The sequence below is a fragment of the Gavialis gangeticus genome, unplaced genomic scaffold (assembly GCF_001723915.1).
Source record: "Gavialis gangeticus isolate Ggan-Ray unplaced genomic scaffold, GavGan_comp1, whole genome shotgun sequence".
Taxonomy (NCBI): Eukaryota; Metazoa; Chordata; order Crocodylia; family Gavialidae; genus Gavialis; species Gavialis gangeticus.
The window spans coordinates 95,418,269-95,437,666 of NW_017729032.1; the positions used below are offsets into that span (position 1 = coordinate 95,418,269).

The window sequence follows — 19,398 nt, forward strand, 5'->3', positions numbered from 1 at the left end:
TTTGGGGAAAGCTTAGTTTTCTGTAATTGGGGTACATAAGAACGATAAGGAAAGGTTTGCTTAAATTGGCTTTTCACTATGAAATATCCCTTCTTGTCAGTCACCAGCAGATCTTTCAGAAAGTCCTCCTTAAATGAGTAGCTGCACTGCATTGTTCTATCCACTGAATTCACTATTACAATGCTTTTGCTCTCATGAGGACAGAAAGGAACAAACAGCCTCCTTTGAGCAGCACTGGCTGGAAGTTCATTAGAGGAGGACCCTAGCCAAAAGTCTACAGTGATCTGCAATTAAACAGGCAGATTCCAAAATCTATTTAAATTCATCATTTTATAGGGCACCAAAATTGACAACAATGGAAGCAATGAAGTCAACCAGTTCCTGACCTCTTATAACCATCACAAGAAACTGATGCAGTAGAAACATCCAACTCACCCTTAATATGTGACACTCTAGAAGAAGATAAAAAAAAGCACCAAGGTACTTATTAATAAATACTATTCTATTTGGTTTGTTTTTTGCTTTTATCATGGTGTCAGGCAAGTGCCATCCAGAAATGCATTGAGCTGCATAACAAGCATCTTTAATGGAAGATATCCACCATTTAATAAAAATCAGCTTAGCCTTTTACACATAAAGAAGAAATACTATGTTGTATCATCTTATTCAGTCCCTCTTCCTTCAATGGAATAGCATGAAAATGTCATCTTATCATTTGGTCCAAACTACATTTTCCAAATAAAAATAAGAATTCCCACCTTCATATTTCCTTTAGCCTTCTATGCTCCCACTTGAAAACTCAGTTTTTAAAAAGAATATGTTGGAAAATGTTGAATTATACCCTGTATACATTAATCATTCGCCAATGGAACTCTTGTCTGACAGCCAATCCGACAGTTGAACTCCAGAATATTATTTCAGCTAAAATTCATTGTTATACATTATCAATTCTTGATAACAGTAATATGTATAATGCACATTGTTGTAAAATTTTCAACAAACTTTTATGGCTTTCCTCTTCATATGAATACTCAATCATCCATCCGTTCCTAGATGCACTTCAAGCCTGAAAGGAAAAATCAACAATTATTAAATTAACAACAAGGTCTGCAGTTTTTAATCTTCATTACTCAGTTACTATTGTATACTTACGCAAAAATTCACATATAGGTTTCCTTGATACCGAAATGGATATTAAAAGAATGTTGAGGTTTTCCAACAATTTAAATACAGCTGGATGAACATAACAGAGACAAATACAGAATCACAGAGAAACAGGGCTGGGAGGGACTCAATAAGTCATCCAGGCAAGGTAGAATCATCCCTGTCTAAAGTAAAATACTTCCAACAAAGGAGATTCTGCCACCTTCTTAATAATCTGTACTAGTGCTTGACCACCCTTCTACTTAAAAGTCATTACTCATATCTAACATAAATCTCTTCCATTCCAGTTTATGCACACTATTTTTGTCCTGTCTTTGATGAACACAGAAAACAATTTATCCCTATCCACTGCCTTACAACGCTCTATATTTGAAGATTGTTACCCTCTTCAGTGTTATCTTCCCTAGACTAAATAATCCCAGTTCTTCCAACGTTTCCTCACAGATCGTGTTTTATAGACTTCTAATGATTTTTGTTTCTCCTTTGGATTATCTCCAAGTTGTCTATATGCCTCCTAATCTAGAGTGCATAAAACTGAACTTTACTTGAGACCTCAACAGTATGTACTAAATAGAACCACTTTTCATGACTTTTATAAGACATTCTTGTTCATACATCAGCTATGTTTTTAGCTTTTTTTGCAACAAAGTTGCATTGTTGTTGAATCATGCTTTGCTTCTGAACCACTAACCCAATGAATATATAGCGGGAAATGTCTCAAGGTTTTTTGTTAATATTTCATAGACATCTGGGCTAGAAGGGACCCTGGAGGATCATCGAGTCCAGCCCTGCGTCCCAGGGGCAGGAAGTCAGCAGGGATCATAGGATCCCAGCAAGATAACCATCCAAATGCATCTTGAAGGCGTTCAAAGTGCGTGCTTGAACCGCCTCCAGCAGCAGTCTATTCCAAACCTCGGGGGCTCGGACAGTGAAGAAGTTCCTTCTTATGTCCAGCCTGAATCGGACACAGTGGTGTTTGTGACCGTTCGATCTTGTCATCCCCTGGGGGGGCTCTGGTGAACACATTCCCCCAGATCCTGATGAGCACCCCGATAAACTTATAGGTGGCCATCAGATTACCCCTGAGCCTGCGCTTTTCCAGGCTGAATAGCCCCACTTCTCTCAGCCTCTCATCATAAGGTCTGTTTTCCTGACCTCTGATCATGTGTGTAGCTCTCCTCTGCACTCTCTCAAGCTTCTCCACATCCCTTTTGAATTTTGAAGCCCAAAACTGGACGCAGTAGTCCAGCTGTGGCCTCACCAAAGCCAAGTACAGCGGGAGAATGACGTCCCAGGATTTTAGTTACTAGTTCCTGTGAATTTCATTTTTGAGCAGCTGCTTGATCATTTTATATTTGAGCTGCTTTGATTGAACTAGAGACATTCATATTGCAAGATCAGATGACTCTGGAGCAGGTTGTCAGTTCAAATATTCATTATTTTGATTTAAAAATTGTTTTCCAAAAATACTCTGCAAGATCTGATTAATATTTGCTGTTGGGGTAAAAAAAAAATCTTGCCAGTACACTCATTAGTATGTTGACAAAATATGAATATACAGAGCATAATAAAATAAATAATTCAAAATCAGTATTTTTTTTTTAATGTACACACCTAATTTTGTTTATACTTCATTAGTAAGCTATGGAAAAAAGTTAAGACAGAGAAAGATTTAAAGATAACTTTTCTGTTTGCTTCTGCAACTTAAAAAACATACTTATAAAAGGCCCTGTATTCCAACTTTTGCAAAGGCTTAAAAAAATTCAGAAGAGGCCAAAACCGTTGCCTTAAATTACTTGACAGTGTGCCTTAAACATCTTGCCAGAATATGTGCATATATCTGGAAGCAAATTCTACTTACATATGTCTCCTTTAATAATGTAAACTGTGTGAACTCAAGAATGTAAGTCTGTTGTCAGGGAGCTATTATAAACAATCTGCTACAACTTTGTTTTTTTCAAAATGAGTTTGTCTCTCCAACTGACAGAGCATCACCTGCTCATTTTAAAACCTTAACCCAGTTCTGTATTACTGCTAGTCATACTGTAACAAAGTTCTCAGATCTAAAACAGACCAAGCAGCCCTTTATTTTCAAAACAATAAAAGACTCTGGAAAAGATGCGAAGTCAGTAAACATTAATAAAACCTGTTAACGTTCTACTATATCACTTATTATTATTCACTTTTAAACCAATGTTATTAAAAAGAAACTCAAGCTCTAAAGTAACATTTCACAAGAGGTTGCAGATTCCCTAAAAACTATGACCTCATTAAATGTAATTCAATCTTGTAAGATTGGAGTGTTCTACCTACTGTTGACTCCTGCCTCGTGTTTGGTGCATCTTGGAGACTGTCTTTTTGTTTAAACTCTTGGTTTTTATCTGGATTGCTTCTAAATTTCCATTTCATGGAGCAAATTTTCTTTGGCATAAAACTGAGCCAGCAGGCATTGATGCTACCGATGGTTTGGGTTTTTTTGGAACTGCACTCTGGAAGAAGACATCTTCCAGCAGTCTCATGCTATGCTAATATCTAAATACTGGACAATTCAACCCATTTTCTCGGTATACATTTACATGGTATGGTTACCTAACCTAAACGACAAATGGCTATGCCACAAAATTCTTTTAAATTAAACATAACAGCCTTCAAAAGCCTCATGGGTTGTCTCTCAAAGCAAAACCTCCTGTGACTTGTAGCTGTTTCACTTCTCCACATTTTTCATTGGTTATTTCTTCGCGCACACACACACACATCCTAGAGTGCAACTTGGCTTCACATTACCCGTGAATGCTCAAAGTCCTATTAGTTCACTGTGGCTAGGGTAATAAAGAAAACAGAGAGGGAGATGTTTTTCAAAACTGCCAACGTGCAGCTATCTTACAATCATAGCTGCATTTGTTTTACATTATTTAATAATGTACAAAGGCCCTCCTGGTAAAAAGGCTACTTCATTAACAATGATGAATGATTGGTGTTGCTTATAAATTCCCCTATGCATATTTAGTCAATTTACTAAGCTTTGAATTGTTAGCTCTTTCCCGCTTTTAGACTCATGCCAGTCTTCCTCCCACACCCTTTATATGCTTAAGCTCCTAAACAATTTCCTAGTGGCCCAAGTCTTCAACCAACAATAGAAATACTAGCAATACTGGTTTTCCTAAACACTACCCCATTGTTGTGCACCAACCCACACAGTTTAGGGTAGGTGGGGAATTAATTATCTGAGGCCTAGTCAATTCTTGGCCTGCCTAATGGGATTGCCAATAAAGGTGACAAATACCATCAGTTGTGATGTGTTGTGGATACCTGCTATCAAGCTCAATTGATATAGGCTATATGAGAGCCATCAAGATGTAGGCCTGAATTTCAACTGAAGATGAAGGGCTGGATGTTTATTTTCAATTTCCCGTCATCTAGTAACCCATCATTCTCTGACCTAATTCTCACTGGTGCTGAGTAGCTGCAAGCTCTCCGCAAAACCACTTTGAAATACCTATGAAAAAAAATCACTGACCTATGAAAAAAATCATAGGTATTTAAAAAAAAAAAAATGAAAAGTCAAACCACTTCCCTTCAGCAAATCCAAATCATATCCCCTTTGTTAAGTATGTTATCACCTACAACGCATCCTAGATTTTATAGAGAATCTATTCATCCAGGTTTTAGCAGGCCTACTGTGAATGACTGCTTTACTTTTAAGTAGTAAATTGAACATGGTGTAAAGTCCAAATGGGAGCATTTGCCTCCAGTCTGTTCTCTGCAAAAGGGCTTACAGTAACAGAAGGATATGTCCCTGACAAGATGAGAGGACTGAAAGTCCATTTGATCCAAGACCTTTAATGACTGAAGGCTCTTGAAAGGAAGTCACAAAGCAAAGCCTGTAACTATGATGAAATCAGTCTCAGACTGATGAAAACTGGCATAAAGCAAATGTAGTCAAAATTCCTTTCCAGCCAAAAGCTTTCAGTCTTCATAAATGAGCTTCAGACTTCTAAAAATTTAAAAAACAGTAACTAATTCCAGCATAATATAGCTACAAAATCTTTACCTGTGTCAAAGCAAGGTGAACAAGAACTGAGCTATTCAATTTTTTGAGAACTCGTAAGTACCAGAATAATATGTAACAAAATACGCTACAAAGATTTTTGTATAAATGACATGTTTTTCTCTTCATGTCTAAAATATGCTTAAAAATATAAAATATAAAACCATGAACATTCATTCATCTAAATGCAACACATACAGAAAGTATGAAAGTGAACTTTATAAAGTACAGAGGGTTTTTCATATCAATCCATTTAGAAGAACTAATAGCACAGTTACAGGATTTCCCCTGTTAAGTCCCTCTCTAACTGATTTACACAGATACTCTTAACACACAACTCAGCCTACGAACATACACCTATCAGAAGGCTTGGATGACATCAACTTATATAGACGAACAGTTTGTTGAAGCAGAACCAGAATGAGGCTCAAGGTTACAGGTAAAAAATATTTTAAACAGTACATTGATACAAAGCTGCTTCCTTCAATTGAAGGTGCGTACCCACCACTGGTCAATCCACTCCACAGTTTAGGATTGGGTTTGTGTTCCTGGCTGATGCTAAATTCTCACATAGCAATACCCACATGAAACATCTACCATCTTCAGTTGGCAAAGAGACTCAATACCATCCTGATGGAATCTGACCCACCTTTAATAATATATTAATCCATTACCTCCCTGCTAAATCAGAGAAAATGCCAACTGCCTAGGCACAAAAATTCAGGCCTTAGAGAAGTTCAACTAATTCATGACATAAAAGCTCACCTTCTCCTCAAAAGCTAAAACGAGCTTTTTAAATCTATTTTACAGTCTCTGGTTTCCCATTCAATAAAATAAAATTCAAGATGTCAGCCCTTATCTTGACTACTCAGTGATCTAGCCCAAAAAATATCCCTGAGTTTCTAATAAAAAATTAACCCAAAATCCACAGTTTTCCATGATTAAAATTAAACACCACAGACAGAGAGAGAGAGAAATGTGTATTTTGAGTTATGTTTTGAAATTTGAAAATTAAGTTTTGTTTTTTTTTAAATCAGAGAAAACCAGGATGCCTGGTGACCTCTTTCAGCCCCCAAGGCACAGGGGAATAAGCAGTTGTCTACTGGTGAAGCTCATTTGAGCAGAAGTTAGTTGTTTTGGAGGCCCATCTAGGGTGGCAGTAGGAATTCCTACATCATCTCAGGAGTGACTCAGACTTCACTACATTCCATTGTAAACCCAAGATGCATTTCTTTGGCTTTGTCTTCAGTAAAAAATATAGAGTTCAGGACAGAGAAATAAAAATATAACTTGTAAAACAACTCATATTTTTCCTTGAGGAGAAAAGGAAACCACATGTGAAAATTGCTAATCAGGTTACTTAATGAACCTCTGGAAGGTGCACTGGGAGAAGTATTAACAGTAATGGGATTATTTCTCTTACAAAAATAAATTAGCACTAGGCTGTACCTTTTAAACATCCTGAGCAATTACTAGTGCTTCAACTATAGAACCATCGGAGAACCACAAGAGGTGCTGTTTCAGAAATACAATTCCCTACTGCTGCTACCATGGCTCAAGAGCTGGGGAATTGGGAACAGGAATGAGGGAAGCGTAATTTTTTGGTGTATGAAGGCTTCAAATTACAACTTCTGTGCTAGCTGATAGATGAAGGGAGGGAACGCAGAGTTCACTACATCCAATTCTCCCCTACCATCATCCACTTGCACTGGAAGGCAGAGAAACACAGATGGCAGGGAACCTGAAGAGAGGAGAATTTCACCTTCAGGTACAGAAAGGGCAGAAAAAGTACAGGTAATTAAGATTCCCAACCTAGCAAAGCACACAGCATGGTCAGAACCCCAAGGTAGTCACTAATGATTTCAACTGGGAGACTAGTTATATGCCTACATTCAACCACAGCGTTAAGTGCTTCGCTGAAGGTCTTAATAACTTTTTCCTCTAGAGAGCAAACTCCAAGCTTGGCCATAACCAAACTTACGAATCACTTACATCATTTCCTTTATTTTAAAGGTAGCATGTGCTTCCTCAAATGCCGGTGAGTTTCCATATACACTTCACCAGCTTCAGAGGCCTTTAGTCACAGTAGTTCTCCAACAGTCATGCTCCCTTCTGTCAACACACTGCTGCCCCTTTCTGGCCCAATTAATCTTTCATGCTTTTTGCATGGTACTCAGTTCTGTGGTATATGAAATGTACCTTTAGGGGGCCAGCAATGAAACGGTCCAGTCTTTCCCCCATGATGCCCTGTGGGTGTGGTTTGTTGGTTGCTACATGGTAACAACCACCAGCAGTAATGTCTACAGGAGAAACAGATGACACTTAAGGAAAGATTACTCATCAGTACCAACAGAACAAATTGATGCACCTCAAGAGACGGCAGGAGAACAAGCATCAGAAGTAAAACCAGACCACCAAGAGCAAGAGTTTAATTACATTTCAGAGGATCCACCAGTACCCACAGAGACACCCTATGGCACAACGCAAACTAAGAGTGGACGTGTGGTGAAGTTGCCTATGAAGTACAAGGACTATGTAATGGGACAGCAGTAAAGGCTAATCCCCATCAATGAGCCAAGTGCTAGCAACCTCTGGCTCCATGATCCCTGAAAGGTTCCAAGTTAAAGTAGCTACTAATAAACTTTCAGCTACTTAAGAGGGAGCTCCCAAAATAAAGAAGGGGGATGTGGTATATGGAATGGACCTTCAAGGGGCCAGCAGTGGGATGTTCCAGTCTTTTCCCCTGTGGGTGTGGTTGGTTGGTGGCAGGCTATTGTTGTTTTCCCTACAAGCTGTGAGTGTGTGTGTGTTGCTGAATCCAGTTCCTAATAAAGATAAAGCTGTTTACCATCCCACCAGTCTCTGCTGACACAAGGACCGAACCCCAGGGGCATGGAGGTCTGAGTAAGTACCCCAATCCCAGGAACCCGGTAGCCAAGAGTGAACACTATAAAGGTCAGCAACACAGGAACTTAAAGGTAGGTGGGATCACTCAAATCATGGAATTGAGTCCCCTAAAACTGCAGGCAATGAAGTAATAACCATTGGTCCAAAAGTTTCTACAAAAACATCCACTCGGGTCTCTCATGTACAACACAACAACACAGCATGCTATCACAAACTTAAGGTCTTTATCATAGTGTGCTCAACCTACAGCCCACTGGCCAGATCCAGCCCCTGAAGTATCCAGATCTGTAAGTGAGCTCTCTTCCTCTCTCCCTTCCCCCATCTCACTCTGCTCCTTTTGACACTAACAGCCACCTCCTTCCCCCTCTCTCACTCCCTCCCTTCTCCTACTGGAAGGAAATAGTGACATACACTGCAGCTAAGACAGCCAGCCCTCTACTCTAAAAGGCTGAGTACCGCTACTATAGTACAGGTTCTCAAAGCTTCTTATCAGGCGCTTTATTTACTACTCCAAGAATACCCCATCCTATCAAGCTATTGTGTCCATAAGCTTACCAAAACTCATCTTGAAACAATTTTGGTTCCTTACTCAGACTCTCTTGGTCAGAAAGACATTCCAAACTTTAATTCCCTGCTAAAAATTGTTTTCTAATCTTCCAATTTCCAGTCTAAATACAGTCATAACTGTTTTTTCCATTGTTTTCTCCAATTTAAAAAAGTCCCCAATTTTCAGTTAAAAAAAAGTAACCCCAAATCCACATTTTCTCATGATTTAGGAAGTCAGCCACTCATACACACACACACACACACACACACACACACACGTTTCCTTCGATTTATGTGGGTCCTTTATACATGACTTTGCTCTTATGCAATCAGCATATTTAGACTCATAATTAATTATATGTGAGGTAAATTCGCTCTTATGCAATCAGCATAGATGCCCCCCCCCCCCCGCTCAAGCAGGTAAGTCTGCGGGTGAAGGGGAAAGGGCCGCGGCCCCACTCACTCTAGCCCTGGCTGCAGCAGTCCCAGGAGTGGCCAGCACCAGCTGACTGCAGCCGCTGTGCTGCACCGTGCTCCACCTGTCCCCCCGCGCTTAGCCAACCCCAGCTGCTGAGCTACGCCATGCTGTGGTGAGGGCAGCTGGTGTCAGCTGCTCCTGGGGCTGCTCCAGCATGGGCTAGGGTGAGTGCGGACAAGCAGAATGCTGGGAGGCATGGGGCGCAGCACTCACCCCAGCCCTGGCTGCAGCAACCCCAGGAGCAGCTGACACCAGCTGCCTGCACCAGGGCACAGCGCAGTCCAGGAGCAGAGGTGAGTGGGGACAGGCAGAGCATGGTGCAGCCCAGTGGCTGCAGGCTGCTGGCACCAGCAGCTCCCAGGGATGCTGCAGCTGGGGCTGGGGCTAGGGCGAGTACCTCTGTTCCCTCTGCTTTGCTGCCTGTGCAGCCCCAGGAGCAGCACCCCTTCCCTCACCCCTTCCCTAGTCTCAGCCTCACTCCCTCCCTCACCACCATGGGAACCTATCCCTATTTGTTACATTGTAAACTGGGTTCACTTTATGCAAATTAAATTCATGCGCTGTTCTCTGGGAACACATGTACAGCATAAATGGAGGGAAACATATGTTAGTGGTTTTTCATTTAAACACAAAAAATGTGGATCTGGGGTTACTTTTCTTTAACTGAAAATTGGGGATAAAAAAAAATAAAAAAAAATTAAAAAAATCGGAGAAAACCAGGATTCCTGGTCATAATCAATATTGATCATCTGTTTATCTTGGGTCAATATGGTCCTTTAACTTAAAGCACTCTTCTTCCTCCCTGGTATTCATCCCTCAACTACATCTGTAAAGACTAATAAATCATAACTCCCTCTCAAAGTTCAGTTTGCTAAGCCAACTATGCCTAGCTCTTATAGCCTCCTTCCATAAAACAGTTTCAGTCCCCTCATATACATAATACTTCCCCGCACATGTTCCAGTTTAAATCTGTTATGAGCATAAATGACTTAAACTGTGCACAACATTTTAAATGGACCTTACCAATGTGTCAAATAGTAGTATTAATACTAGGGGTGCACCGATAGAGATTTTTGTGGCCAATATTGATAGCTAATTTTTAAAGAAGCATATTGGCTGATACCAATCCTATTTCTGATACTCAGCCTGGCAGCTTGAAGACCTGCATGCAGCTGGTAAGTCTGTTGTGGTGGAAGGGGAGATGGAAGGGAAGAGAAGTGAGCGGGGCAGAGCGAGGCCCCTGCGATGAGGGAGGGAGTGGAACTGGGTCTGGGGCAAGTGCTGCCCAGCCAGGGTAGGGCGGGGCATGGGACGAATCCGCAGCTTGTCTAGGGGTGGCTTCCAGCACTGCATGCAGCCTGGAAGGACACGGAGAGCATGTGCCCCATAGATGTGCACGGGGAGGACCAGGCTGCAACTGCAGGCTGGGGCCAAGGCAGCGCTGAGCTCTTCCTGGCAGAAGCTGAGCTGGGCTGTACTCGGGATGGGCGGCAGCAGTGCTGGGAGTAAGGCTATGGAGCAGGGGGCTGCAGCCACCCCAAAATTTACCTAGCCCCCTGAACCTTCCCTCCCAGCACTGCTGCCACCTGCCCCAAGCGCAACCCGTCCCAGCCCACACCAAGAAGAGCCCAGGTAGCCCTGGCCTCAGCCCGAACCCACAGCTGCAGCCTGCCCCACCCCACACAGATCCAGGACACATGCCTGACCCTATGCCCTTCTGGGGTGTGGGCAGCAGCAGGAGCCACCTCCCCCACATTGCCCTCCGGACAACCCACGGCTCCATCTCACGCCCTGCCCCAGCTGGGCAGCACCTGCTCCAGCCCCACTCCCTCCCTCACTATGGGGGCCTTGATTCCCCCCATGCCCATTCCCTTCCTGGTCCCTTTCTACCACAACAGACTTATCAGCTGCACACAGCACTCCAAGCTGCTGGGCTGTGCTCCTCGTCACCTATATGCTGCGCTGCAGCTGCGCACATGCATCAGGCACATAAATTGGCCACAGCAGGTCGATTTCCAATACAGACAATCTTCTTTACATTGGTGCCGACCTGATTTCAGGCTGATGTATTGGTGTACTTTGAATTAATACTTTCCATCTCTATTCAAAATACATAATACCTCCTATAATTTCATTACCTTTTTATGGCTGTGTCACATTAGCAACTCATAGTCATCCTACAGTCATCACTAATACATACATCTCTCCTCCTCCAATGCCTCCTATCCACAAGACCCCAGCTACTAGCAAAAGTACTTGGCATTATTCCGTAACTGCAAGATTTTGTATTTCATGTTGCCAAGCTATATCCTATTTCTATTACTCCAGTTCACAAAGTCATCTAGTCTGCATGCAGAATAATCCAGTCACCCTCAGCATTACCAATACCTCCCATCTTTGTGTCTCCTGAAAATGTTATTAGCACCCACATGGTTCTTAACCAAAGGTCATTAATCAAACTACTAAAAAGACTTGCTACCAAGACTGATCCCTGAGGAACTTCTCTTTGATCTTCAGAGAGATGGAAAGTGCTTCATTCATAGTAGTCTTAGGACTCCTCCATACCTGCAATGGGATCTAATGCACGATCCACACAATCATACCAGCTGCCAAGCCACACATGCATGGCAGGAGGCACAATTGTGAGACCATGCATTAGAGAAAAAGATTTGGAAAACACTCTTATTTCCCGGGGTTATTTGACCCCAGCAGTCTTTCCAACCCACAGCAAGAGGGCTGGACCCAATGATCTCATGAGGTCCCTTCCAGCCCTAAACTTCTGTGAACCCCATCATGCTTTATTGCTAGTGCAGGGGAAGCCTAGGATCATGACCCCAGGCTCCCCATTCACTAGTTCCTCTAGCTGCAAGCTCCACAGCTGATAATGCTCAGTAGGGCTTGCAGCAGTGGCAGCATTCCCCATACTGTCCTCGCTGTGAGCCCTTCAGCCAAGAAGGCTTGCAGGGGGTCAGTGTTCTCCCCACTGCCAACACTGAAGCTGACAGTGCTGCCATCACTGCAAGGCTTGCCAGCGGTGGGTGGACCCCTGTGGATGGGAGCCCCTCAGTTGATGGGTCTCCCAGACACAGGGGTGCATTTGGCCACATGCTCAATAAATGGCATAATTAGAACAAGTTACAAAGTTATTACACATTTTTTGGAATAACTGTGTAGCTTATTGTTTGTTTTATCACACCATTAATCGGTTGAACATGTAGCTGGATAAATTTAAATGTAATTACCTGGTTAGGTCACTAAAGTGTAACATGAAAAGGGAGCCTTATAGACCTTTGGATAGGAGAAGAACCGAGGTAGAAGATGTGGGTTCAAACCTCCTCAGATAGAGGAGAGAATTTTATCTGGGTCTCCCACTTTCTGAACAAGTGCTCCAACTACTAGGCAATCCATTTTAAAGAGCACCAGACGCCAATACATTTGTGTGAAGCATAATCATGTCAGCAAGTGTTAATCCTGCATGGATGGCTCAAACTCCTCAGAAGACTTAACAGAACAACTCATTTCTGGATCCCAAATGGGTCTTATGTGTGAGACAAGTGCCAAACAGCTCAGCCCTGTTTAAATTGAGGTGCTTCTGTGTATGTGCAGAAGTAGAACTTTTGGGAACCTAGGGAACTTGGGTCAAAAACTTCTGCACTTCTGGAATTTAGGTACCTCCAAGGTAGGAACTAAGTGACTGAGTCACAACTACGGAATTAAGATCCCAAATTCCCCCAAATTCTTGTTTTGATCTAGACCTGGGCCTCTAGAAAAAGAAGCTAATAAATGGTTTCAATTTAAATCAAACCAATTTTGCCATCAGCAGGGATCCTGGTTTTCTCTGATAAAAAAATCCTCAATTTTCAGATTTAAAAAAGTAACCCAAAATCCACTAGTGGTATTTCATTTTAATCATGGAAAAATGTGGATTTCAGGTTACTTTTTTTAATCCAAAAATTGGGGATTTTTATTACCAGAATCCCTGTCCATCAGTTTTTATTCAAACAAAAATTTAAGATTTATTTAAGATTATAAATCACTGATTCATAAATTGTCATTGTGATTTACCAACTAGATCTGCAAATAGGTGAAAACATTAATATGTATTTAGTAAATATTGTTAATATAAATGTTATAGACTTTAAGGAATTGAAAAGGATTTAAATAATCTTCAGACTACTACCTAACAAAATGATAAACTACATGACAATATTGAGTTTGTACTGAATAAAAAGCTGCTAATTTTTCATAAAACCTATATTGTATCTATTCTTTGCATCACTGGAGATTTTTCAAGCTTTTTTCATATTTCCCCAATATATTTGTCATAACAAAAATATCCAAAGTTAAATCTAATTATTTCTAAAGATGATTGTTTCACATTCTGATTTCCATTGCTATTTTGACTAAAAAAGTAAAAACAGATCTACATATAGGTAAACTAGCTATTCTAAAAGTTGAAGAAAGTGGGATATTTATTGCTAGGTGATACCTAGTTCTCCTGAACTCCTATAGAATTAACTATTTATAAAGTCTCCTTCCATGAATAAAGATTTGTAAAGAAAAATGAGACACCTACTCACTAATGCCACCTATTCAGCCCCAAGAGCATGCAGAAGTAAAGAAGCTAAAAATTATGGAAACACAGATTTTCATCCAACTCCCACTGAATGACTACCTTGGACTTCACAAGAAGACTGACTGAGTCCAAAAGCAGAATTCACTGAAACTACCACATATATATACACACACACACACATACACACACACCACACTGTCAATGAGGAGCCACGGAGGACTTGGCAAGACAAAGCTAAATCTTTTGTGCATCTGTCATTTCATTCTAATAATGGATGTAGGTAGGAAAAGAACATATTGGGTAACATATTAGATGGCACAGAGGATGCATTAACAAAAGATACAATTGTTTAAATGAATTCCATATACTTATCTTATCAAGTAAATTTTTCAAAGCTTAAGTCAACTGAGTAGTTTTCGGTAAGTATCCCCAGTCACTGAGTAAAGGCTGCTATGATTTTTTATGATTTCTGAATACTTGATACTAATTAAATATTCAAAATATTATGCCCTACAGCAGTGGTGCTCAACCTTTTTGGCGGGTGGGCCAGATAGGCAGTGCCCAGGCCATCTGCAGGCCGGATCCAGCTCATGGTCCCAATTCAGCATGGGGCGGTTGAAGCATGGCCCCAGACAGGGCAATGGACATCCCATCTCCGACTTGGCCCCAAGGGAGAAGGAGACCAAAATGGTGTGGCACAGCCCTGTGGGGGAAAGGGGCATAGCTCAGCTCTTACCCAGCCCCATGGTGGTAGGGGGCATGGCCTAGCACCACAGGGAGGGGGAAAGTGCAAGACCCAACCCCACAGAATGAAGGGCCAATCCAGCCCCATGGAGGGAAGGGGGGTTGACCCAACCCCATGGTGGTGGTAGGAGGGAAAGGGGCTTAGCTTGCCCCAACCCAGACCCATGAAGGAAAGATGTGGCCCAGCCTCATCCAGCCCAAGGGAAGGGGCATGGCACAGCTTTTTCCAGCTATGCATGTATGAGAAGAGGGCATGACCTGGCCCCAGCCTCCTGCACGGGGCTCGGCACTTGGGAATTTGGCAGCAGGGGAGGGGGAGGGAGAGGGTGGACTTATTTATTGCCACATAAAGCTAAATTAACCAATCTGTGGGTAGCCACATGGGCTGGGTACCTTTGGCTCTGTGGGCCACATTTGCCCCTTGGGACAGAGGTTTAGCACCCCTGCCCTAAAGGATATAGGTTTTATGCTTCTTTTAAGAAGTTTGCAGGAAAGTCCCCAAAATCATTTAATGCTTCAAGAAGATGAGGAAAGACTCTTTTCTCTACTAGAGTGTTATTTATATATATAGTGGGGTCACATCTTACGTGGGGTTAGGTTCTAGAGCCAGCATTTAAGGCAAAAATTGCGTATAGTCAAAATTACCCTTGAAAATCAGCTGGCCTGCACCAAACTTCCACCTGGCCAGTGTGCACAGCTTCCCAGCAGGGCTGCTCCCAATGTAGCTGCTTGGCCACATGCACAGCGCTGCGGAGGGCAGCTGCAGGCTGCATGCACACTAGGTCCCAAGAGCTGGCTGGGGGTGGAGGGGAGCCGGGGGGCTTGCCCAGTGGTACAGTCCGCTCCCTCCCCCATCCAGCTGTTCCCGCCCAGATCAGCCTGCATCAAACTCTCACCCAGCCAGCATGCACAGCTTCCCAGCAGGGCTGCCAGCCCTATGCACAGCGCTGCGGGGGGCAGCTGCAAGCTGAATCCAAACAACTGGCACTCCGGGGCATATGCATATGATGAATTCACATAAGTTAAATGCACATATGATGCGACTCCACTGTATATCAGTATTATTAAATAATGTTAAGACTTGGTTTATCAAAATAGATACTTTATGGAACATAAGAGAGAATGCACTGATAATTTGAAATGTTGTCAATATGTATTCTTAAGAGCCTTTAAATCTGAAAAAGATGGATCCTGTTATATCCTTTTGGGTGCATCTACATGAGTTACTAACAGTGCTGAATGCTAGTAATACTGTGTTGTCACGGCACAAACAGTGCTAATACACTACTGCACAATATTATTAGGCTACTGTGCAGTAGCATTGCTTAAAAGGTGTTTACCAGCACTACTCCACATTAACTCTGGTTACTGCACATTTATTAAGTACTTAATAATGCAAGTACTACATTAAATGAGCAGTAATCACTATGCATTAATGAATATATAGACACGTCCTTCGTGTCAATAATAATTAGGGACTTAAATAGCAGACTAAAATTCATTAAATTCACTAAAAAATTTCTAGCAGAATGCTCAATGTGCAGATAGCCACAATTTAAAGTTAAATAGCTTTTTCCATTCGGCAAATTTTAAAACATAGAAGTGATCTCTCATAATCTACGAAACTTTGTTTTAGTAATAAATACTATTCAAAATATACAAGAGCAATAAACTGCATGGAGCAGCAAAAAATAAAACATTTTTATTTGAATTTATACCTAAACAAACCACTGCCAGTTAACTATGACATTTTCAAACATGAGCGTGAATGCTTCATCATATTCAGTCTTTTGATAGCTCTTTTTTTTTAAATGGAATTTCCTAATTTGGGGGGTTGGGAATTTCTTTTAAATATATTTTTTTCAACACACACACACACACACACACACACACACACACACACAGTTCAGAATTGTTTCACAGGCATAACGGATAAGAGAATACTCTCCATGGCACAAAATTAGCACTCATCCAAAGGTGCCTAAAAAAATTCTGTTTTATTTCATTCACCTTCACACAGCTTAAGTTTCACATACAACACCATTTAAAAAGTAAAACCCCACTCATATTTCCTTCACACCTGGGGGGGCGGAAATCAACAAAACATTAAAAGTTCACATTTTGAATGAAAATTTCCACACAATTTATGTACATGTACATATTGGTCGACAATACTTGTCAATTTTTCAAATACATGTTTGTGTAACAAAACCTATACATAAAACATATTTCTTAATTCCATGTTACATTGCCAAAGTAACTTAGACCTTTATCAGATTCCTGAAATGCATATCAGTGATCTAAAGACTGCTGAGTCCTTCACAAAAAAAATTTCAACAGCAGCAAAAATTACTCTCAAAATGGTAACAAATATGCAACATTCCAACCCCGAAAAGAAAACTGCACATCTGAAAATAAAACTTTGAATGAAAATACTTGCACAAAATATTTTTATTAGAGCCATCTTTGTTGTGGTTTAACATAATACTTTACCTTTTACAAAAATAGACTTGAATCATTTAATTAGTGTAAAACTAGAAAATTAAATTCAAAATTAAATTCAAATAAAAAAATTGTACTTAGTCCTTAAATTCATGGAACTACTGGCGTATTTCTCTACACGGAGAAAAGAAGAAAAAGTGACAGATTGCCAAGTACAATTAACAAATTCTTTTTTTGCACAAATTATGAATCTCAACTGTAATTTCCACCCCTCATGTTTTGTGTGGATATCACTGGCTACACAAGGGGACAGAGGAATTGTCCACATTTTTCTTATGAATACATTTTCAATGGAACTTTTTCCAGTATTTTTTCTCCTGCCTCTAAACCAGGGGAAAGGTAAGGATCATATAAATCTTTTCTTCATGGCTTTAGCACAAATTTTTAACATTTCATCTTGAGCAAAGTACATGGAGTGCAAAATGTAATTTTGCAAAAGGCCTGACACGTGCAAATGTCATATTCTAATTTCTTCTTCTACTTCCTGTTAAACTGGCATCTGGTACCCTCATTCACCCTTTCCTGATATATTTAGTACCTTTACAATATACTCAGACTAGTTTTTTTTTCCACTTAGTCCATTACCTAGCCAATTCATCTTGCTATAGAAATACAGTATTATCTGTCCTTATGCTCTTGCTTGAAACGACAAAAAATCTCAATTTATCTTCCTGTCCATTGTAAAAATAAAAAGACAACTTTTCTCCTATAAAGACACCACTACATTTCTGATACATTTCAAAGAAAAAAAATAAATCTGCACTCATATACATTGGTAAAATGGAATAATAAAAACTGTATTGTATTCAAGAAGATAAGGTTGCCAGTTTTCTTTCAATGCTCATCATCACAATGCAAGTTTTATGTGAATTGTGCACCTGATGGTTTCTGTGATACATCACTAACTTCTATGTTCCTGAAACGGAGGCCTGAGTACAGAGTGCTTTCTTGCTACAGATCCGCAGGCATGAATTTGAGCTTTGTTCTGGACTTGCATTGACAGGTGGCTCCTGTCAACCCAGCTGTAACCACATACTTGGACATTCAGGCTGGAGAGTCAAATATGACTGGATGTGCTTGTTACCTACATATGCATCTGTGGCTACAGTTGTCGGTATATTTTAACTGACACTTCCATAGACCCTCTCAATTTGAGGACAGACTTTAGATATTTTATGAAATCCCTGAATTAAAGGAACTAGGATTTAAAGTCTTAAATGTGGTGGTAACTAAGGGCATCTCCTTCCACATGTGCTACATTAGTAATTAAGACTGAGGCATTCAAACGAAGGTTCATATCAGTTTATGAATGATGGACTGCTAACAAGATGCCATTAGCTGATGGCCCTTTCTGTTTCCACACGTAACTAAGAGAATTAATCTGCTGACTTTTATGGTATATTAAAAGGTCTATCTGTAGGGACCTACTCAATTTGCAATTTTCAGATTTTGTGGAAACAACCAAAATCAGACAGTATCTACAAAGTCAAGAATTATCAGCAAAATCTGTGAAATAAAAAAAATTGCTAAAAATAAGAAGCTGGCTCCCTAGTGGGAGGCAGCAGTCCTCATGACCACTGTGGCATGGCCTTGCAGCCTGCTAGGGAAGGGAGCCACTGGCATGAAGAGGAGCAGTGAAGAGGGTGGCTGGCCCCCTGTCCCTCACCACTGATTGGCTGAGAAAGCTACTTGTCACATATCCCTGTCCCAATCAGCAGCAAGGGGCAGGATCAACAGGTTACCTCAGACAATCAGAGGCATGGGGGGATGCCACTTAGATAAGCCCACAAAAATGGCAGCCAGCCCTATGATCAGCCTGTAAAATCAACCTCCTATTTCCTGGATTTCGGTAGGTCCCTACCTATCTGCTTTCTTAGGAGGAGATGGTGGGTAAAAAGGATTTCAGGAAATTTAGGAAGTTACTTTTATTTTTAGAGTGTTTTGAATTATGAAAGATCATGGAAGATTTTCATCCATTTTTGTACAAGCACCAAGAGCACTGAATGGGTACATTTAACAAAATAAGTAAATCAAAGTAAATAAATGAAGTGCCACATTCTAACTATAGAAGAACAATTTCAGAGCCCTGGCAAAGAACATTCTCTTTATGGGTTCAGGCTGCTTTCCCAAATAGCTCACCAAAATATATTTTACACTGTAATCTCTTTTACAATGAAAAACAACTGATAAATAAAAATGCATTTAAAAGAACAAACTTTCATCTCACTAAAATGCAAAATGGAGTTGCAAGATGCTCCATAAAAAGATTCGCTGAATAGATTAATTTTCCCAGCACTAAGCCATTTACCTCCTATGTCTACAAAGCCTTTTTGCTTGAGTATCTCTTAAAGCAGGGGTGTCCAACTTTTTTGAACGTGGGGCTGGATCATGAACTTTATCACCTAGTGGGCTGGTGAGCCATATTCAAAGACC

The 19,398-nt window shown here is 40.9% G+C and overlaps 1 protein-coding gene across 5 annotated transcripts in view; it reads right to left on the minus strand.

The window, feature by feature from the left end:
* Positions 1–19,398, minus strand: part of KLF12 (Kruppel like factor 12) — a 443,110-nt gene that overhangs the window by 318,012 nt on the left and 105,700 nt on the right. For 4 of the 5 annotated variants that reach the window (XM_019524879.1, XM_019524878.1, XM_019524874.1 and 1 more), the window contains one exon: positions 1,003–1,066. The exons of the other annotated variant lie outside the window; for it this stretch is intronic. In XM_019524879.1, coding sequence (XP_019380424.1) covers positions 1,003–1,023 — 21 coding nt within the window. In that variant the 5' untranslated portion in view covers positions 1,024–1,066. The remainder of the gene's footprint in view (positions 1–1,002; positions 1,067–19,398) is intronic. 5 annotated transcript variants of the gene reach the window in all.